Source organism: Oryx dammah, unplaced genomic scaffold (genome assembly GCF_014754425.2).
Source record: "Oryx dammah isolate SB20612 unplaced genomic scaffold, SCBI_Odam_1.1 HiC_scaffold_29, whole genome shotgun sequence".
Lineage (NCBI taxonomy): Eukaryota > Metazoa > Chordata > Mammalia > Artiodactyla > Bovidae > Oryx > Oryx dammah.
In genome coordinates, this window is record NW_024070213.1 from 86,219,260 (window position 1) to 86,239,326 (window position 20,067).

At 36.6% G+C, this 20,067-nt stretch overlaps 1 protein-coding gene across 1 annotated transcript in view; it reads right to left on the bottom strand.

The window, feature by feature from the left end:
• LOC120858167 (cyclin-T1) overlaps positions 1–20,067 on the bottom strand; it is a 40,871-nt gene that overhangs the window by 13,157 nt on the left and 7,647 nt on the right. The window contains exons 3-8 of the mRNA XM_040234056.1: positions 9,161–9,289; positions 7,014–7,074; positions 5,479–5,541; positions 3,990–4,035; positions 2,656–2,819; positions 2,421–2,491 (exon numbers count right to left, since the gene is read on the bottom strand). Coding sequence (XP_040089990.1) covers positions 2,421–2,491; positions 2,656–2,819; positions 3,990–4,035; positions 5,479–5,541; positions 7,014–7,074; positions 9,161–9,289 — 534 coding nt within the window. The remainder of the gene's footprint in view (positions 1–2,420; positions 2,492–2,655; positions 2,820–3,989; positions 4,036–5,478; positions 5,542–7,013; positions 7,075–9,160; positions 9,290–20,067) is intronic.

Below are 20,067 nucleotides of genomic sequence, written 5' to 3' on the forward strand. Positions count from 1 at the left end.
ATTCTAAAGGAGAGATCAGTCCTGGGTGTTCTTTGGAAGGAACAATGCTAAAGCTGACACCTCAGTACTTTGGCCACCTCATGCGAAGAGTTGACTCCTTGGAAAGGACTCTGATGCTGGGAGGGATTGGGGGCAGGAGGAAAAGGGGACGACAGAGGATGAGATGGCTGGATGGCATCACCGACTCGATGGACGTGAGTTTGAGTGAACTCTGGGAGTTGGTGATGGACAGGGAGGCCTGGCGTGCTGCAATTCATGGTGTCGCAAAGAGTCAGACACAACTGAGCAACTGAACTGAACTGTTTGGTAGGAATGTAAAATGGTACACCAGTATGGAAAAGTGTAGTGGTTCCTCAACAAAATAAAAATAGTACTAGCCTATGACCCAGCAATTCTACTTCTGGGTATATACCCAGAAGAATAGAAAGCAGGGTCTCAAAAGAGATACTGTACACCAATATTCATTGCAGCATTATACACAAAAGCTAAAATGCAGACACAAACCAAATGTCTATCAATGGAAGAATGGATAAATAAAATGTGGTACAAACACACAAAAGATCATTCAGCCTTTTAAGAAAACAATTAGAATTCTACAATATGCTACAACATGGATAAACCTTGAGAACGTGCTAACTGAAATACATCAGTCACAAAAAAACAAATAATGAATGATTCCACTTACATGAGGTTTACAGGTACTAGCAATAGTCTAAATAATAAAATATAATCGTGGCTGCCAGAGTTGGGGAATAGACAGTCATTGTTTAATGGTTATAGAGTTTTAGTTTTAGAAAATGAAAAGTTATGGGGATAGATGGTAATAATGACTGTAGAACAGTATGCTGCTGCTGCTAAGTCGCGTCAGTCGTGTCCGACTCTGTGAGACCCCACAGACAGCAGCCCACCAGGCTCCCCTGTCCCTGGGATTCTCCAGGCAAGAACACTGGAGTACAGTATAAATGCATGTAATACCTGTATACTTAAAAATGGCTAAGACAGTAAATTTTATGTTATTTGTATTTTACCACAATTTAAATTTTTTAAAAACATTTTTAAAAGAGGGAAATTCTGCCATTTGCAACAACATAAATGAACCTGGAGGACCTTTTGCTAAGTAAATAAGCCAGACAGAGAAAGACAAGTATTATGTGATCTTACTTATGTGAGGCATCTAAAACAGTCAAACTTGTAGAGAGTAGAATAGTGGTTTCCAGAGACTGAGGGAAGGAGGAAACAAGGACATATTAGTCAAAGGGCAAAATGTTTTAGTTATACAAGATGAATATATCTGAGAGATCCTCTATACAGCATAGTACCTATAGTGAAACATATAATATTGTGGGAATTCTCTGGTAGTCCAGTGATTAGGACTCGGTGCTATCACTGCCAGGGTCCCAGGTTCTAACCCTGGTCATGAAACTAGGGGCTTCCCAAGTGGCACAGTGGTGAAGTATCCACCTTCTACTGCAGGAGACGCAAGAGACATGGGTTCAGTCCCAGGGTCGGGAAGATCCCCTGGAGGAGAAAATGGCAACCCATACCAGTACTGCCTGGAAAATTCCATGGACAGAGGAGTCCGGTGGTCTATAGTCCATGGGGTCGCAAAGAGTCAGAAAACAACTGATCACACACACACACATATAGACACACACATACACACACACACGAAACTAAGATCCCGCTACAAGGCAATAAAAATAATGAAGTTGTATTCATTCATGAACATCCTTGTCTTATGATTACAGTTAGTCTAAAACTCTAGAAATTTTGGTAAAGTTTTACAAAGAAGTAAAAGATAAGACTTGTGTACTCTCAAATCTCCTTTGAACCCTAGGCAAACTCATTTTCTATAACTCAACTTAGGAGAAAGAAATTAAGCATCCTCAGTCTAGAATTCTCAGAAATGCAAGGAATACTTTTAAGCTTTCTGACACTGAAAAAAAAAAAAAAAGAATAATTTTGTTAATCATAAATAAGACTTTCAAGAATACCTGAAATATAACTTTGAACTGTGATCTATATAAAAACAAAATTCTAAAATCCATTTAAAAGCAAGTAATTTCAAAGATAAAATTACAATACCAGCTCTAACCTCCTAACTCTGTATCTTTCCTATATAAGAAGCCAACATTCTGTCTCAGAAAAGCCAAAATTTCCCCCTTTGTAACACTCTCTACACACAAAAAAATACTCAACCAATGTTGCTGACCAAATAAAAACCATGAAGAGTTGCAAAACACAAAATAAATCCTGCTGTTACCTACATCAATGGATTTCTGAGCCAGTATCCCAGCTATGAAGTTGAAATTGTAACCACTGCATAACTATAAAAAGTAGAAATTCCAAACCTAGGGTACATATCCGTATCTGGTATCTCACTGATGTAGTCAAAAGAAAGTGACAACAATAATTCTTACCCTCCAATTCCAAATTCGTTTGAGCCTGTTGGGGGTTTTCTCCAGAATCTGTAGAAATTCATGTGTCAGTTCTACAAATGAAATTAGAACATTTAAGAAAAATTCAGAGAGACAGAAGTAATGAAACAAGAATAACCTCAACTAACTGTATTTATTTGAAATCAAGTCACCTTTGGCCAGGTATGTGATAGATCAAGAGCAAGTGCTCTTCAAGGTCCCTTACTCTAAAACTTACCATCTAAAAGTTCCAAGGTCACAGTGGCGTCAACATACTCCCACCAGTGCTTCCCATCAGTTGAGACTGGGATCTCCCAGTTGGACCACTTGCAAGCCAGATGAATGCAGACACAGGCCACCACAGGAGGTGTGTACTGCAGGCTAAATGTGGTCAAATGCAGGCTGACATCAGAGGGAAGGAAACAAGAGAGTGTCATGAGCTCTAAATTCTGAACCCAAAGTTAAAAAACTCTCCATTATTTAAAAAAAAAAAAAAGAAAGAAAGAAAAAGAAAAAAAAACACTTGAGAGCAAGAAAGGCAAGAAATAGCCAGTGCTCTGATCCAACACCCAACCTAATCTTTCCATTAACCCATGTGCTCAGGTTACAACTTGTCTAATTTTTTTGCCTACACATCATTTAATCCACACACTGATGAAGGACCAGAAAAAATAAAAACAAAAATAAAAGACTGAGTACTCAGTTTTTTTAAATAAGGATTAATCAGCCTAAGAATAAGGTCAGAACAAAAGAAAAACTTTAACATTTTTAATATGTACAATCCCTAAATCAAATACTTAAGAAACTATCCTAAAAATTATCTTATTTCTTGCCAGTCATAGGTCTGGTCTCTTTTAAACAATGAATAGATAATCACTCACTCAAGTGTGAATATGCTTGATAGTTTATTTTTAAAATCTCTCCCATCAGGCTATAAAAATGAACTTCTTAGCCTCGACAGTCATTAGGAGTATCTTTGGTTTCCAAGAACTACAGAGTAGATTGGAGATGAGAATGAGCAAATAATTTGGTAATACATGTTATGTGTTAACTTTTTCTTTAAAAAGGGAATGAGAAAGAAAAAGTATCACAACTCTTCACACATATATGTGCCCATTTATCTGGGAGTGAGTGAAGACAAAGAGTACCTTTTAAAATACCACAATTACAGCAGAATCCTCCAAACTAGATTTTAGTCACCAACTGGCAATGAAATCCAAGTTTAAATAAACTTTCAAAACTATGCTCTTGGATATTTAAATGTAAAGTAACAAATGCAGAATCAAGTTGGCTATCAATCAGCAACAAAAATATTTTATCACCTTAACAAATTTAAAAAGCAGCATGGAAATTTTAAGGCACGCATAACAACTGTGCAGAAAAATCAACATTTACCATGGACTTGTCTATAACACATTCTATTAATATCAGAGATCCTTGACTAGATCCTTGGCTCCTAGCTTACTAAGTGCCAGACCTATCATCTTTCCATATACCCAACAAAAAGTGACAATGCCAACCCAAGTAAAGTACTATCCCAAAAAGAGAAGAGAAAAATATTAAAATATAAACCTGTTGGTTGCCATGAAGTAAGAAGTTTGTGCTAAGTCCTTGCTTGCTAAAAAAAAAAGAGGGGGGATTATTAGTTCCATTCATTCTCAATAATTACTTAGTAAGCATTTAATATTTGCAAGGCAGAGAATACAGTGGCAAATGAGACAGACATGGTCTCTGACCACCTGATGCTTACATTCCATTGTCAAATGAAACAGTTTAAGTGATTTTTTAAAATTATATTAACAATTATGCTGCTTCTAGACTTAGGGACTTAAGCTTTATTCTGCACACCACATATAAGGGTTACATATTTAAAATGCAATTCCTGGGCATCCTCCCTAGAGTCTAACTCAACACTTTTGGAGAAGGATGTAGTAACAATGAGCATTTTTAACAAGTAACTCAGAGATCCTGATACAAGAGTCCACTAAGAAGTTCTAAGCTAGGGGATGAACTAATCTGGAGGCAAGATCAGAAGACCTTTATATATTTGGAAAAAATTAGCAAATGACATAAATTATTTAAACATATTACAATAAAAAAATTTCCTCCTTCAAAAAAAATTTGTCTGGGTGACAAAGTAAATTTTAATCTTCCTTAGATGAAATATTAACATATTTAACCCATCTCTGTTTAACACTATGCTTGCTCAATGTAAACCTTTTAATGTTCTCAAAATATAAAGAACTCAAAAAACTTGATTTTTCAGATGAAACACATGATAAGGCCAATTATCAGTGAAAATCTACAAAACAAGAAATTGTGTTTAAATGCACAATGCTATTAGATATTCTTTCTTGATATTACTATTTGAATAAAAAGAAGAACTAGGTTTAATGCAATCATGGCTACTAAAGTTAAATTAGAATAAAAAGCAAGTCTGCCAAGGAATTAACAATGATGAAAGTTAAGTTCAAATCAATTCTACATGGCCTTCTGGGTGGCCTTTAACAGTGTCCAGGACAATCAACCCTAGAATCAAATTAAGATCATTTCCCTGGTGGCTCAGACCATAAAGCATATGCCTACAATGCGGGAGACCTGGGTTTGATCCCTAGGTCAGGAAGATCCCCTGGAAAAGGAAATGGCAACCCACTGCAGTACTCTTGCCTGGAAAATCCCATGGACAGAGGAGCCTGGTAGCCTACAGTCCACGGGGTCGCAAAGAGTCGGACACGACTGAGAGACTTCACTTTCATTCTCACTCCCAAGATATCCTTAAAATTGTAATTGGATACTTTGATTTTAGTGACTTTTCAAAATCTGCCTCCAGCTTTGATAAACAAGAAACTCACTCACTTTATCTGGAAGTCACCTAAAAACACTACAAGAACTTAACAGAAAAGCTCCAACCACTCATTTTGAAATTTAAAAACCAGGTAGGTTTTTTAATTTAAATTTTGGCCAAAGCAGCTGTATTATGTATTAGCCCACAGTAAATCTTAGCCTCTAAATGGTAAAACAGTTTAAGATAGCATCTCAGGGTGGGATTGGGATTCCTTACCTCGAACAAGCTGAGTGCACTTTACCACATGTGTATGTGGGTGATCAATTGTTAGTTCAAAGCCTAAAAAAAAGTAACTGGTTAAAAACCTAAAGATACTCAAAATATTTTATACTGCTTTTATCTGAGTCATCATTGAAGGCTTCTCTCATTTTCTGGTCCCAAAACTGCCTATTGAGAAGCTGAGAGTCACATAAAGTATGGAGCACACTCTTATGATTATCTTCAAAGGCCACTCAGATTAATGAAGTTAACAGAATCTCAAGATCCCTGAACTATCAGTAACATCTGAATACAAAACGTGTTCTTAGGGACAACAGAATATATGACTGGAAAAGATGCAGTTACATAATGATGATCTGTGAAAGCTTAACCTTTAGAAAACATTTTTAAAACCTATTCCTCTCTTCCTTCAGTCTTCTTCCTTTTCATCATCTCAATCATCATTAAGTACTGATCATTTTATCTAACTTTAAATGATCTTAACCAAAATGTAGTATGTCTATAAAAATTTTCCAAGAAATTGCTTTTTGTGTACGTAAATAAAATTATCTAGTACAAGTAAAGAAATTCTAGGGAATTCCCCGGCAGTCCAGTGGTTAGGACTCTGCACTTGCACTGCCAAGAGCCTGGGTTCAATCCCTGTCAGGGAACTAATATCCCACAAGCTATGTGCAGCAAGCCCAAGAAATAAAAAGTAAAGTCTGAGGCAAACTGATTAAAAAAAAGAAAATTCTATGGCAAAATTTACTTGATGCAAATTATTCTAAAAGCACAACTGATTCTTACAAGTTAGATTTTACAGGTTTCCACATTAAAATACTAAAATGTATCCCACCAGAAAAATATCATTGCCCCCTAAAGTATGGTTACCTTGAAGATAACTAATTTAAAGTAAAAATTAGCAGAAACTAATTTGAAGAATTCATTGTGTATAGGTGTATATGCAAAAAATACAGGCCGATCAGCAACTTTCCAACATGACTCATGAAATACTCTATCTAAAGAGAAAAATGAGAGCCAAAAGAACAAGAAAATCTTTATTTTCCATATTTGCTAAGCTTTTAAAGGCAGTCTTATGAAAATAATTATAGATAATAACAGAACATCATCAGTTCTTTAGCCCATCAATTTAATTTAGCTTGAATTCCTCCATCTCCACTCTACTGTTTTGAACGCTGATTACCAATTTTAAAAACAAATACTGTTATTTAAATATAAGGACAGACTATGAAAACTCCTGGAAGGAAAAAAGTTATTTAGATAGTTTCTGCTATTATTTATCAGAAAGTTAAACACTGCCAAATTTATCAAGCAAATCATGAATCCTAGAATAAAAACAAGCAGAAAAAGCCTGCTATTGGCTATCTCAAAGGTCGGTGGTGCCTTCATTCTCTCTGTGGCAGGGTTAAGCAATCTCTACAATGTACAAAAACCTTCCCAAGAAATTCTCTTCCTGTTTCCTATTTTGCAAATTAGAAAAACATTCTATTGCATACATATTTCTTTAATGTTTTAAAGGAAAATAAACTTACCTAAAGTCTGCAGAATTATGCTTTCTAGTATCACCAGATCTTGAACTTGCTGCAGGTAAGCCTGCAGATGTGAGAAGACACATAAATTATTCCCCAAAAAGACACAGTATGTAACATAAAATGTAGACAATTCTATCATAACAACCTCCAAAGGAAACCAAAGCCACAAAAGGCAAGGGTGCAGTTATGAGGGAAAGTAGGAACTGAAATTAATCCTTATCCGTAACGGATTCTCCTTAAAAAAAAGAAATAGATAAATAAGTGGTACAGCAAAAGATGTCACTTTATTTATAAAGGGCTACAGAATAAACACCAGATATCTGGTTCATTTTCAGACTGACATTTTAGGTTATAATGTTCATATGATACAGATTAAAAACTTTTTTTAAATTAAAATATTAACATACCTTTTTTTAACATCATCAAAACACACTGCACAGCCTTCCCACAGTACTGCATGCAATCTCAAACATTTGATTCCTGTTACTTTCCTTTTAGAGTAATGCTAGATTTTTTAAATTCACAGAGGAGTTCACAAGAAAATGGAACAAACACAAATCCTTCAAATTTGTACAGCCATTACTATAGCCACTATCCATACATGGCCATCAAGCACCTGAAATGTGCTATGAATGTATAATATACAATGAATTTTAAAGACTTAGTTAAAAAATAATAATGTTAAAAAACACTTCATTAATAATGTTTTAAAACTGACTATATGCTGAAATGACTATATTTGGGGGTTTAACAAAATGCTATATAAAATATGTTAAATTAATTTTAAATTTAAATAAAATTTTAAAATAAAAGCTTAATGAAAAGCTTAATAATTTTAATTACATATGTGACTTCCCTTATATTTTTATTGGACAGCACTAGTATAGAGCTCTAGGAGAATGAAGCTTGAGCCAAGAGCTAAGAGACTTATGTTGCTGCTAACTTTCCACTGAACTTTATGATCTTGAGTGAGTCCAATAAGGACTTAACCTATGTATGGTAGCTCTCCTTTCCACATAATGAAGAAAGCATCTTCTCTGAGTCACCTCATAAGACAGACTCAGGTGAGAAGTCATGTAAATATACGTTAAAGAAAAAAAAGTTGGGATTTTACTTTTTATTTCATTAAAATTTTGTTATTTGGTCAATTCTACGGACCAATGGCAGTTAGTAGTCTTAAACATAAATAAAAGTTCAGACCAACAACTTTTCAACAAAACTACTCTGGTGCAGCCCAGAGAGAAAACGTCAAGACATTGCTATTTTAAACACTTGACTCATATAACTAGGAGCTGTGGTTCCACAATTTCACTTATCTCTTACATGCATCCACTGTAACAGACAAATAACCTGGTACAGAAATCTATAATTTTTCTTCAAACTCATTGCTCCCCAATCACTGAATTCTAAAGCCAGGAGAGTTTCCCTTCTTCATAAGGTCAAGGAAAGATGGAAGGGAGGAGGCAGGGGAAGCTATATGTAGACACAAAGGATAAAGGGATAGAAGAATATATATCTGAATTATAATCAACAGTATTCTCCTAGGAGAAGAAGGGGAGATGAGCTTCGACTTTTACTTTAAATGCTTCTTTAGTGTTTGAGTTCTTTTCTAATGAGCATACTTGAATTTCTTAAGTTAAACATATAAATGACAGGATCCATTTTTTAAAAATTCATTAACAAAAATAATGTTCTCCATAGAGATATTTCCAGTAAAAAGCTGGAAATTACCTTAAGAGATAATGGTTAAAATATATGTATGTACAGGATGAAATTCTATATCAGTGTTTAAAGAAAGTAGAGAACTGATGGGGAAATATTTGACATACAGTAAGTGAAAAAAGTAGGTATAAAATACATACATGTATAGCTACTTATAAAAAAGAAGCTGGAAATACTGGTTCATTTATATATCTGTGGTACAAATTATACCTAGTTAATATATTTTCTTCTTTTTATGCATTTTCCAATTTTACCAGAAAAAATACAACTTTTACCATAAAATTTCTATGTTTTAAGGAAAAAACAAACACTAAAAGTTCCTTTAACAATCCCCATTGAGATTTCAGTAAATCAAAGTTGCAAAATTAAGTTATGATCATAATAAATTAAGAAAAACAGATGTATGTAATTAATCAACCCCCTACCTCACTCCTGGTATCAGGAAGTGATTCCTGTGGATGGAGACAAGTGTGTGCTACCTTGATGACGTGCTCCAATTTTTTTGGCTGCTCCTCTACTTTGGCTGCTAAAAATAAGGCTGCTGGAGCCACAGACTGGATGAAGAGAAAATAAATCATTTTTATTATTTATTTCTAGAGCAAGGTAGTTCTAAAAAAGAACTAAGTTTTAAACCAACTTCTTTGCTTACCTCAATTTTCATCACCTGTTATGCTTTCCCTTCTATTTAAAATATCTTCTCCTCTCCTATCCATTAACCCAAGCCCACTTCCTAAATCAATCCTTCAATGAACTCTCATTAAAAGCTACTTTCAAGTAGCCACTATAGATGTAAGTAGACAGCTTTCTATTTAAAATGAGATTAAGTTTTATCAAAGCACTCTATATACTTTTTTTTTTAAGGATTGTTAGGGAAATTAAAATAGAGGTAACCTTGTTCTCTTGTTCTAGAGAAGGAAATGGCAACCCACTCCAGTATTCATGCCTGGGAAATCCCATGGACAGAGGAGCCTGGTGGGCTCAGTCAGACACGACTTAGCGGCTAAACCACCACCACCAGTCTTGTTCAGACTTCAGAAGTAGGGCAGCAGGCCTCTAACCGACTTCTGACCTTGCCCGGACTCTGCCTGGACTACATGTCTGCCTGGCAAGGACACCAACCATTACCAGCAAGTCAAGAGGCACTTTAGAGAAGAAAGGGAATGTGACTTGAAATCTTGAAGCCCCTAAGGGCCTGGCCAGCCCAGTCCCACCTCCAGGGTCTAAGAAGTCTTATGACTAACAAGATGAAATAAACAGCATTGTAAAGTTAAAGTAAAACCAGAGCTGCTTTTTTGCTAGCCAACTGATGAAGATATCAGTTTGCAGCATCAGACTATAATAAGCAGGAGCCCCCAAAACTGCAATCTGAAGTCTCACCCGTGGGGTAGATGTACCACCCTGATCTTTTCCAACTGGGCCTCCAGATTGCTGTTAACTTCTCACGGCTGTTCAAGTCTGGATGTAGGTTGTCAGCCCAATTTGGTGATGTATACATTGTTACACTTCTATTTCTTTTCTTTTAATGACTGTATATTGAAATTAAGTCAAATAATCTTCTATAAAAAAATGAAATTGTTTATTTGTGTGTAACGAGTGGTTTCTTTTGTTAATGAATCCTTCGAACCTAAAACGAAAGTAAAACTTTTGGCAAAACATAAATTGGCGCTGTAAGCAGGATTCGTGAAGCAAAATGCCACTCTTAAGAAGAAAGACATTAAGGTTAATGAAGTCTTTATTTCCAGATGGGAAGATGGGAAGATGCCTTACTTCTTGTTGGCTACTGAATGGGACATATCCACTGGATTGTGTGAGAATTGGAACCCCAAATTAAAGAGGGCTGAACCTTTAAAAGTTATTTGAATGTTTGCGGCTCTTGCCAAGTGAGAAAGAACAAGAATGTACCATGATGGATCAGAGAGGCTGGATCCTCTCTGCCTACCATAAGGTTCAAGAAGCCAAATTAAAACTGGTTGAAAAGAAGTCAAAACTGGAAAAAGAATTATGTGACCTGCAAGGTTGATTGTCCACGTTACCATGTCAAAACTACACTTTAGCTGACCAAGTATCCATTTCCCAGCTGGTAGCTGAAAAAGCTGCTGTAAAGGCTGCACAAGTTAGATATCAAAAGGAGCACCGCAAGGTTAACAAAAAGAAGTTCATTCTCAGGAAATGACAGGGGGGAAAGGAGAGAGACCAAGAGACATTTTAAATCTCAAACAGAAACTAAAACCACTGCCTGTCTGGATATATGTGTCTGTCTCAGTATGTGTCTTTGTCCTTGGATAACACTGCTAAGGTTAACTTGTAAATGAGCTCTATTTAACTGACTTAAAAGTGTGTGCTTACAAATTAAAGCTAAATATCTAGAAAACTGGCCAAGATAAATTTTAGGACCACATGATCTGGGAAATATTTAGTACGAAGCCGATATCTGCTATTGAAGATGGTTTAAGTCTGTTGAGTTAATCAGTATAGATGTCTTAATATGTCTTATAGATGTCTAATATGTCTTAGAGTCATCATATAATAATCAGTAGAATACGTTCACTGTGCCTAGGCTTAATATAAGCTAAATAAAATCTTGCTGTTTCCTTTACAAATTTGTCAGCAAGGAAAGTAACTCAATGTGAAGAAATTTTTAAGGAAAGAAAATGTAAATGAGGTAAGAGCTTTTTAAAAAATAATTATGCTTTAGGAAAGTCTCCCTAACATAACAGGGCTTTGCTGGTGACTGAGTGGTAAAGAATCCACCTACCAAAGCAGGAGACTTGAATTCCATCTCTGGTCTGGAAGATCCCACATGCCACACAGCAACTAAGCCTGTGCACCACAGCTATTGAGCCTGTGCTCTAGAGTCGGAATGGCAACTACTGAGCGCTAGCACTGCAACTACTGAAGCCAGCAGGCTCTAGAGCCCTTGCTTCACAAGAGAAGCCACAATGAGAAGCCTGTGCACCACAACTACAGAGTAGCCCCCACTCGCCAAAACTAGATAAAGCCCACACAGCAATGAAGACCTAGCACAGCCAAAAAATAAATAAACAAAAGTATTAAATAAAGTCTTTTGTCATTTTAGTTATGGCTTTATTCTGATGCCTTTGTAAAAACAAAAGACGCTTTCTCCTTGGAAGAATAGCTATGATAAACCTAGACAGTGTATTAAAAAGCAGAGACATCATTTTGCCAACAAAGGTCTGTACGGTCAAAGCTATGGTTCTTCCATAGTAGGTCTGGTGGTGCTAATGGTAAAGAATCTGCCCGCAATGCAGGAGACCTGGGTTCGATCCCTGGGTTGGGAAGATCCCCTGGAAAAGGGAATGGCAACGCACTCCAGTATTCTTGCCTGGAGAATGCCATGGACAGAGGAACCTGGTGGGCTACAGTCCATGGGGTTGCAGAGCTGGACACAATCGAGTGACTAACACATACACCATGGTTTTTCCAGTGCTTATGTATGGATGTGAGAGCTGGACCACAGAGAAGGCTGAGCACCAAACAATTGATGCTTTCGAACTAGTGCTGGAGAAAACTCTTCAGAGTCCTTTGGACAACAAAATCAAACCAGTCAATCCTAAAGGAAATCAACCCTCAATATTCCACTGGAAGGACTGATGCTGAAGCTGAAACTCCAATACCTTGGCCACTTGATGCAAAGAGCCAACTCACTATAAAAGACCCTGATGCTAGGAAAGACTGACGGCAAGAGGAGAAGAGTGAGACAGAGGATGAGGTGGTTGGATGGCATCAATGGACGTGAGTTTGAGCAAACTCAAGGAGATAGTGAAGGACAGTAAAGTCTGGCATGCTGCAGTCCATGGGGTGGCAAAGAGTCAGACATGACTTAACAACTGAATAACAACTTTGTAAAAATATCACCTCTTCAAAATTTACAGAAATCTTGAAGATTAAATTAAAATTAACTATTAATAGATAAACAAATTTTGTTATTAACAGTAAGCTGGTATCAGACTGGAACTTGGTTTTCTCTGTTAAGAGAACAGCTTTCTGGGATGTGGCTTTTGATAACAAGACTATGAGAATTTCATTGCCTTTAAGTGATTTATATTTGTTTTTAAAATCTTTTGCAACTTTGGTAAAGTAAATAAATATTTCACAATGATCTATGAAGAATGTGGCACACCCAGATAAGCTCATTTTGCTTCTAAAAAAATTAATCTTTCATTGTCAGACTTTTGCTATCCTGATGTTCTTAGAACATGGCAACTGTCTGCTTCTAAATCAAGGAATTTAAAACAGGTAAACAAAGGCTATAAATCAGTCAGTCAGGGGACTGGGAAATCCAAGATGGCTGCTTGACTTTTCCCGGCTCCCTGATAAACCTCATTTCTTGTTTGATGGGACTAACCATTAACCCTGGCTAGAAGGTTAATGCCTTCACAAAAAATTGTTTCACTTAATAGTAAATTCTAGTTTTGTTAACTGAGATCTATGTTGACCGAGACTTATTCCCCAGATAGCTCCTTGCTGTTATATTTTATTGCTAAGACATTTAACTTAATTTTTCTAAAGCTTATCTCAGTAATCTATCTTTGGATGGAGAGCAGATACCCTGTGACATAAAATAACCTGTATCAATCAATGAACTATATGCCAATTGGAGCTTATGGAAAAAAACAAAATAGAGCCTTTGGGTTTCGAGAACAGGAAATTTCCAGAGGCCGGAAAAAGTCATACTAAGAATAGTCAATTTGCTCAATTATACACAGTATGTCAGGCTCTAAAACAAGAAAATTTAACAGAATGTCATATTTATACAGATTCTTGGTCAGTAGCCAACGACCAAGATTGGCCAGTTGGCTTCCCCTAAGCATAAATAACTGGCAAATTCACTCCAAAGAGCTATGGGGAAAGGAATTATGGTCTGACATATGGGCAACTGTTCAAACTACTACTGTTTCAGTCTCTCATGTAGATGCTCACAGTGTTCTAAATTCTAGGAAATAATGGTATAACTCTATTAGAAATGAACAAACCTGAATTCAAGCAGCAGAACTTGATCCAGACTCCAGCAACTTAAATGTTCGACTTTAGCAGACACCAAAAATGGGGCCATTTGAGAGAAACAACATACAGGTGGGCTCAGGATTGAGGTATTTCTTTAACTATAGATCTCATTAAATGTGTTATTTTACGATGTCCAATTTGTCAACAATTAAGCATAGAAGCTTGCCACAACCAGTAAAGGACAAGTGGCACATGGCAAGCTGCCTGGGCAAATACAGCAAACTGATTATATTGGTCCATTAATTTGGGAAGAAGGATGCCAATGTGTGTGTACTGCTGTGAACACCTATTCTGGATATTTAGTGGCCATTCCCTTGGGGAAAGCCAATCAGAGTAATACTATTAAAACACTGGAGATAATTAATCTATATTATGGTGTTCCATTTCAAATTCAGAATGACAATGGATCACATTTTAAAGTAAGTTAATACAAGTGTGTCCAGGAACATAATGTACAACGGATTTTTCATATTTTATTATCCTCAAGATGCTGGCTTGACTGAAAGAATGAATGATCTGCTTAAATAGCAATTAATTAAACTTGGAGAGAGTTCTTATAAAAACTGAAGGACTAATTTAAACACTGCCCTCAATATTTTAAATAATAGACCTATAGAAGAATTAGAAACTCCTTTGATGAGGATGACTATTCTAAATGTACAGATTCATAAAACAGAGTTCCATCCTGAGACAGCTAGAATTAGAAAGTCAGCCCAGGAGCACCAGTTTCTTTCTGAGCTAATCCTGAGGCCTCAAGACTGGATTTGTCACCTACATGTGAACAGACACTTTCTAAAGGAGTGATATGTGCTATTTCAAACGGTGTTGCAATTAAAATGTCTCCCAGACACTTTGAATTAATCCAAGAATGCTTCAGTTTAGCATTAACATGGATTTGTGTCCATGGAGAGTTACACACCTAGACTACCAAGGAGAAATTTGAGTAATTTGACTAAATGAGGAAAAGGATGATCTACTTATTAATAAACATAATCAAGTTGTCAATTGCTGATTCTTCCATTTGTAACTGACAAAGTACAAAACGGAGAACCTCCCACCTTACTAACGGTCAGAGGTGATAGAAGGTTTAGATCCACAAATGAAATACATACTATTGAAGCTAAAGTCTGGGTGAGGCAGCCTAACCATCCTCCCATACCTGCGGCTGATATGACTGCACAGGGGAAGGATATCATCATATAATCTCCAGACAGGAAAAATGGAAATGTGCCATTAACATACTGTTATTCTCAAGAAAAGACTCTTGGAGACTTACTGTAATGTGGATTGTTATTCATACCTCAACTCCTGATTATCTGCTACTGTTAAGAAAAGAACATGATGAAAAATGTTGGGGAATCTTCAGATGGAGAAATAGGAGCCAGACCCAAACTCAGGATAACTTTACCTGCCTTGCAAACAAGGCCTGTTCTTTCTTAACTTTGACTTTCTATGGACAAAATTTATCTGTCTGCTATATTACATCAATTTCATGTGTTACTCATTTTATCTGGGGGAGAGTATTAGTTGTGGCATTTTACTGGGAATTGTTTGGACTTTAATAATCACACCACTACTTATCATAGTGATAAGCCTACCAATAGACTGCTAAGTGGACCAACATCTCACATTTGGGAACCCTACTTATCACAGAACTTCATCAAATATTGTGAATGGACTATCTTCCCTAAATCCTATGTTTTTTTAAATAGCCCCTCAACTTGTATGTATTGTAACCAGTTATTTAGAAACTAACTTCTATGTATCAGTTAGGAACCCCTTTTTCCAGATGACTAACACATATTGATCATTTATATTGGAAGGGGACCACCTATTACTTTTCCTCCATGAGAACTTAAGTATGTATTGTGGACTCAAATCCTATTCCTTACTCTATTCCCAGTATTAGGTCCCCTTTAAAGCCTTTATGAAAGATTTTGCAAGGAATCAGAGTTACAAAATTTCATAGATAAACATAATCATACCTTAATAGAACATTTTGTTGTTACTACTGTAACTGTCAATAACAATGGATGTAGGAGTTGATGCACAAAAACGTACTTCTCATTCATGGTGGGTCTTTTTCTTTACTAAATCCCCTACTGCTCAAAGATTCTTTTCTGTACTGCTTAACCCATTACATATTTCTTTGATCACTTTATTTCTGTTGACTATCTGGAACTGTTATTTGACTTACAGAATTAAAGAGACTGTTCATGTTACTCTGCCTTATTCCTATGGCTCTTCAGTCTAAATAATTCTGAGGTCAACTGGTAAGGATGAGTCTTGTTCAGGCTTCAGAAATAGGGGAGCAGGCCTCTGACCCACTTCTGACCTTGCCCAGACACTGCCTGGACTACATGCCTGCCTACAAGCACATCAACTGTTACCATCAGGTCAATCGGCACATTAGAGAAGAAAGGCAGTAGGACTTGAAATCCCTAAGCCCCTGAGGGCCTGGCCAGCCTCTCTTCCCCATCTAAAAATTCTTAAGACTCAGGAAGATAAAACAAACAGCATTGTAAAATTAAAGTAAAACTAGAGCTGAATCTTTTTGAAGTTATCTTTTAAAATTATTTTTATTATCAGTCACCAAAAACTATGCAGAGATGATATTTACAATGTTACATTCTCACAAAAGCTGATTTTTTGCACACAAACTGATGCTATCGGCTTGAGGCCTGAGATTACAAACACGAGCCCGCAAAACTGCAATTTGAAGTCTTACCTGTGGGGTGGACGTACCACCCAGGATCATTCCAACTGGGAATCCAGATTGCTGTTAACAAGGGACTGGCCAGTGCTGTTCAAGTCTGGACATAGGCTGTTGGCCCAATTCTGTTACTTGTCTCTACTGTTTTTTATTTTTTTTAATGATTGTATATTTAAATTAAGTCAAATAACCTTCTATAAAAAAAGTGAATTTGTTTATTTGTGGTAATGAGTGGTTTCTTTTGTTAACGAATTCTTCAAACCTAAAGCGATAAAGTAAAACTCTCGGCAAAACAAGGAGTAAATTGAAATGTCCAGAATCAGCAAGTTCTTAGAGACAAAAGTAGACTACTGGCTGCCAGGGACTGGGAAAAGAAAAATGGAAGTGACTGCTGAAGTATGAGGGGTTTCTTTCTGGGGTGATGTAAATGTTCAGAAATTAGATCATGGTGATGGTTGCTGACCTCTGAATATATCAAGAACCAGTGAACTGTACATCAAAAGAAGGAATTCTATCGTATGCAAATTATCCCATTATACTTACATATGGAGAAGAGCACAAAACTTTAATTAGTGCTCTCACTGCTGGGACCCCAGGTTCAATCCTTGTTTGGGGAACTAAGATCCCACAAGCCATGCTGTGAGGCCAAAAAAAAAGTCAAGCCAATACACAAGAAGACAGAAAACTCAGAAGCTAGAAAAGAAATCAGAATAGGACATAAACATACCCTGGTGATTTGGGAAATCTCAGGAAGCAGAACTTCTCTAGAATCTTAACAAGAATGTCAGTGAATCAAACACGGCAATTGCATGAACTAGACAGAATTCACCAGAAGTTAAAGAAAACAATAAAAAATTTTATAGAAGTGAAATATTTATTTACTGAGTATAACTGATAAGAATTCTAATATTTATTTGTATTACTTTGTGAAAAGATTTTTCTCCACAAATTCAATACAGAATAATATTCCTCTTCCTTTATATCTGCTGCAGTTGTATATGGAGCTTGCTACAAATATTCTACTAGACCTCAAAACAAAAAAAATCCAGAGGAAAATGGGTGTGAACAAAGACATGAGAAATCAGGGCATCAAGCACATTTTGAACAGTACACTGAGTAAAGGATATAAATAAAAGGATATAGGTCACAAAAAATTTTTAAGAAGAGACTGACATTAAACATTTTGGGGGAAAAAATGTAGAGTTTAAGAAATAATTAGAAAGATTAATCCAGTGGTAGATGGAACTAAAAGGAAGAAAGGATAGATACATTGTTACTTTTTCTTAGAGAAAATTTTACTAATACAAGCACGAGGAAACAAAGTTTAGAATAGGCACTAGCAGTAGAAATAAAGTAAAAAAGAGATACAGTTTTCACCTTGGAAAAATGAATAGGTTTTCAGTAAATATATATATATACACACACACACATATGTAATTGCATGAAGAGAAAAAAATTCTAGTGGAAATATACACCAAAAGGTTAATAGGATTATCTCTGAAGACCATAGTTACAGAGAAATAATTACCTCCTTCAATTTGTCCTCTTTAATTTTATGATAAAAAAATATATTTATAGGGTGAGAAAAACAGAATAGTACCATTACAGAAATTAATAGGACTTTATAACTGATTGGACAAAGGGGAAAAGGAAAAAGATAACTCAAAGGCAATACTAAGATATTAAGCCGACAACTTTGCCTTCAAGGATCTAAAAATACACTTGAAAGAATCTAACATATATATATACGTATATATATAATAAAAACAATGTCTAACAAGGCACTATCTCAGTTCAGTGAAAGACTGCAACAGATAGATAAATTTCAATCTAATTTTTGTGCAATCAACCATATACTCATTGCTCCTCACACAATCATACACCAAGCTAGTTTATCGAAGTATTTTCCTATCAAAGGTAGTTTCAAAAGGAATTCTTATGCCAAGTAAGAGTGTAAGATTTTTTCCATATTATAAACAATAATAATGCCAGCTAATACTTGCTATGTGCAGGCATTCTGCAAATTAATTCACCTATATCCTATGAGGTAGGCACCATTTTTTACTCCAAAGAGATGAGAAAACTGAGGCCCAAGGTAACTTGCCCAAGGCCAAAGAGCTGTAGGCAGTGCAGCTAGGATACAAACTGAGATGTGTCTGACTCAAGAGATCATCCTCTTAACCACTCAGTTCAGTTCAGTCACTCAGTCCTATCCGACTCCTTGCAACCCCATGAACCACAGCATGCCAGGCCTCCCTGTCCATCACCAATTCCCGGAGTTTACCCAAACTCATGTCCATTGAGTCGGTGATGCCATACAACCATCTCATCCCGTTGTCCCCCTCTCCTCCTGCCTTCAATCGTTCCCAACATCAGGGCATCAAGTGGCCAAAATATTGGAGTTTCAGCTTCAATATCAGTCCTTCCAATGAATACCCAGGACTGATTTCCTTTACGATGGACTGATTAGATCTCCTTGCAGTCCAAGGGACTCTCGAGTCTTCTCCAACACCACAGTTCAAAAGCATCAAGGTGCTCAGCTTTCTTTATAGTCCAACTCTCACACCCATACGTGACTACTGGAAAAAGCATAGCCTTGACTTGATAGACCTTTGTTGACAAAGTAATGTCTCTGCTTTTTAATATGCTGTCTAGATTGGTCATAACTTTCCTTCCAAGGAGTAAGCATCTTTTAATTTCATGGCTGCAATCACCATCTGCAGTGATTTTGGAGCCCCAAAATATAAAGTCAGCCACTGTTTCCACTGTTTCCCCATCTCTTTGCCATGAAATGATGGGACCAGATGTCCTAAAAAATAAAAGTCAACTACTGTTTCTCCATCTATTTGCCATGAAGTGATGGGACTGGATGCCATGATCTTAGTTTTCTGAATGTTGAGCTTTAAGCCAACTTTTTCACTCTCCTCTTTCACTTTCATCAAGAGGCTCTTTAGTTCTTCTTCACCTTCTGCCATAAGGGTGGTGTCATCTGCATATCTGAGGTTATTGATATTTCTCCTGGCAATCTTGATTCCAGCTTGTGCTTCCTCCAGCCCAGCGTTTCTCATGATGTACTCCACATATAAGTTAAATAAGCAGGGTGACAATATACAGCCTTGACGTACTCCTTTTCTTATTTGGAACCAGTCTGTTGTTCCATGTCCAGTTCTAAGTGCCGCTTCCTGATCTGAATATAGGTTTCTCAAGAAGCAGGTCAGGTGGTCTGGTATTCCATCTCTTTCAGAATTTTCCACAGTTTATTGTGATCCACACAGTCAAAGGCTTTGGCATAGTCAATAAAGCAGAAAGAGATGTTTTTCTGGAACTCTCTTGCTTTTTCCATGATCCAGCGGATGTTGGCAATTTGATCTCTGGTTCCTCTGCCTTTTCTAAAACCAGCTTGAACATCTGGAAGTTCATGATTCACATATTGCTGAAGCCTGGCTTGGAGAAGTTTAAGCATTACTTTACTAGCATGTGAGATGATTGCAATTGTGCAGGAGTTTGAGCATTCTTTGGCATTGCCTTTCTTTGGGATTGGAATGAAAACTGACCTTTTCCAGTCCTGTGGCCACTGCTGAGTGTTCCAAATTT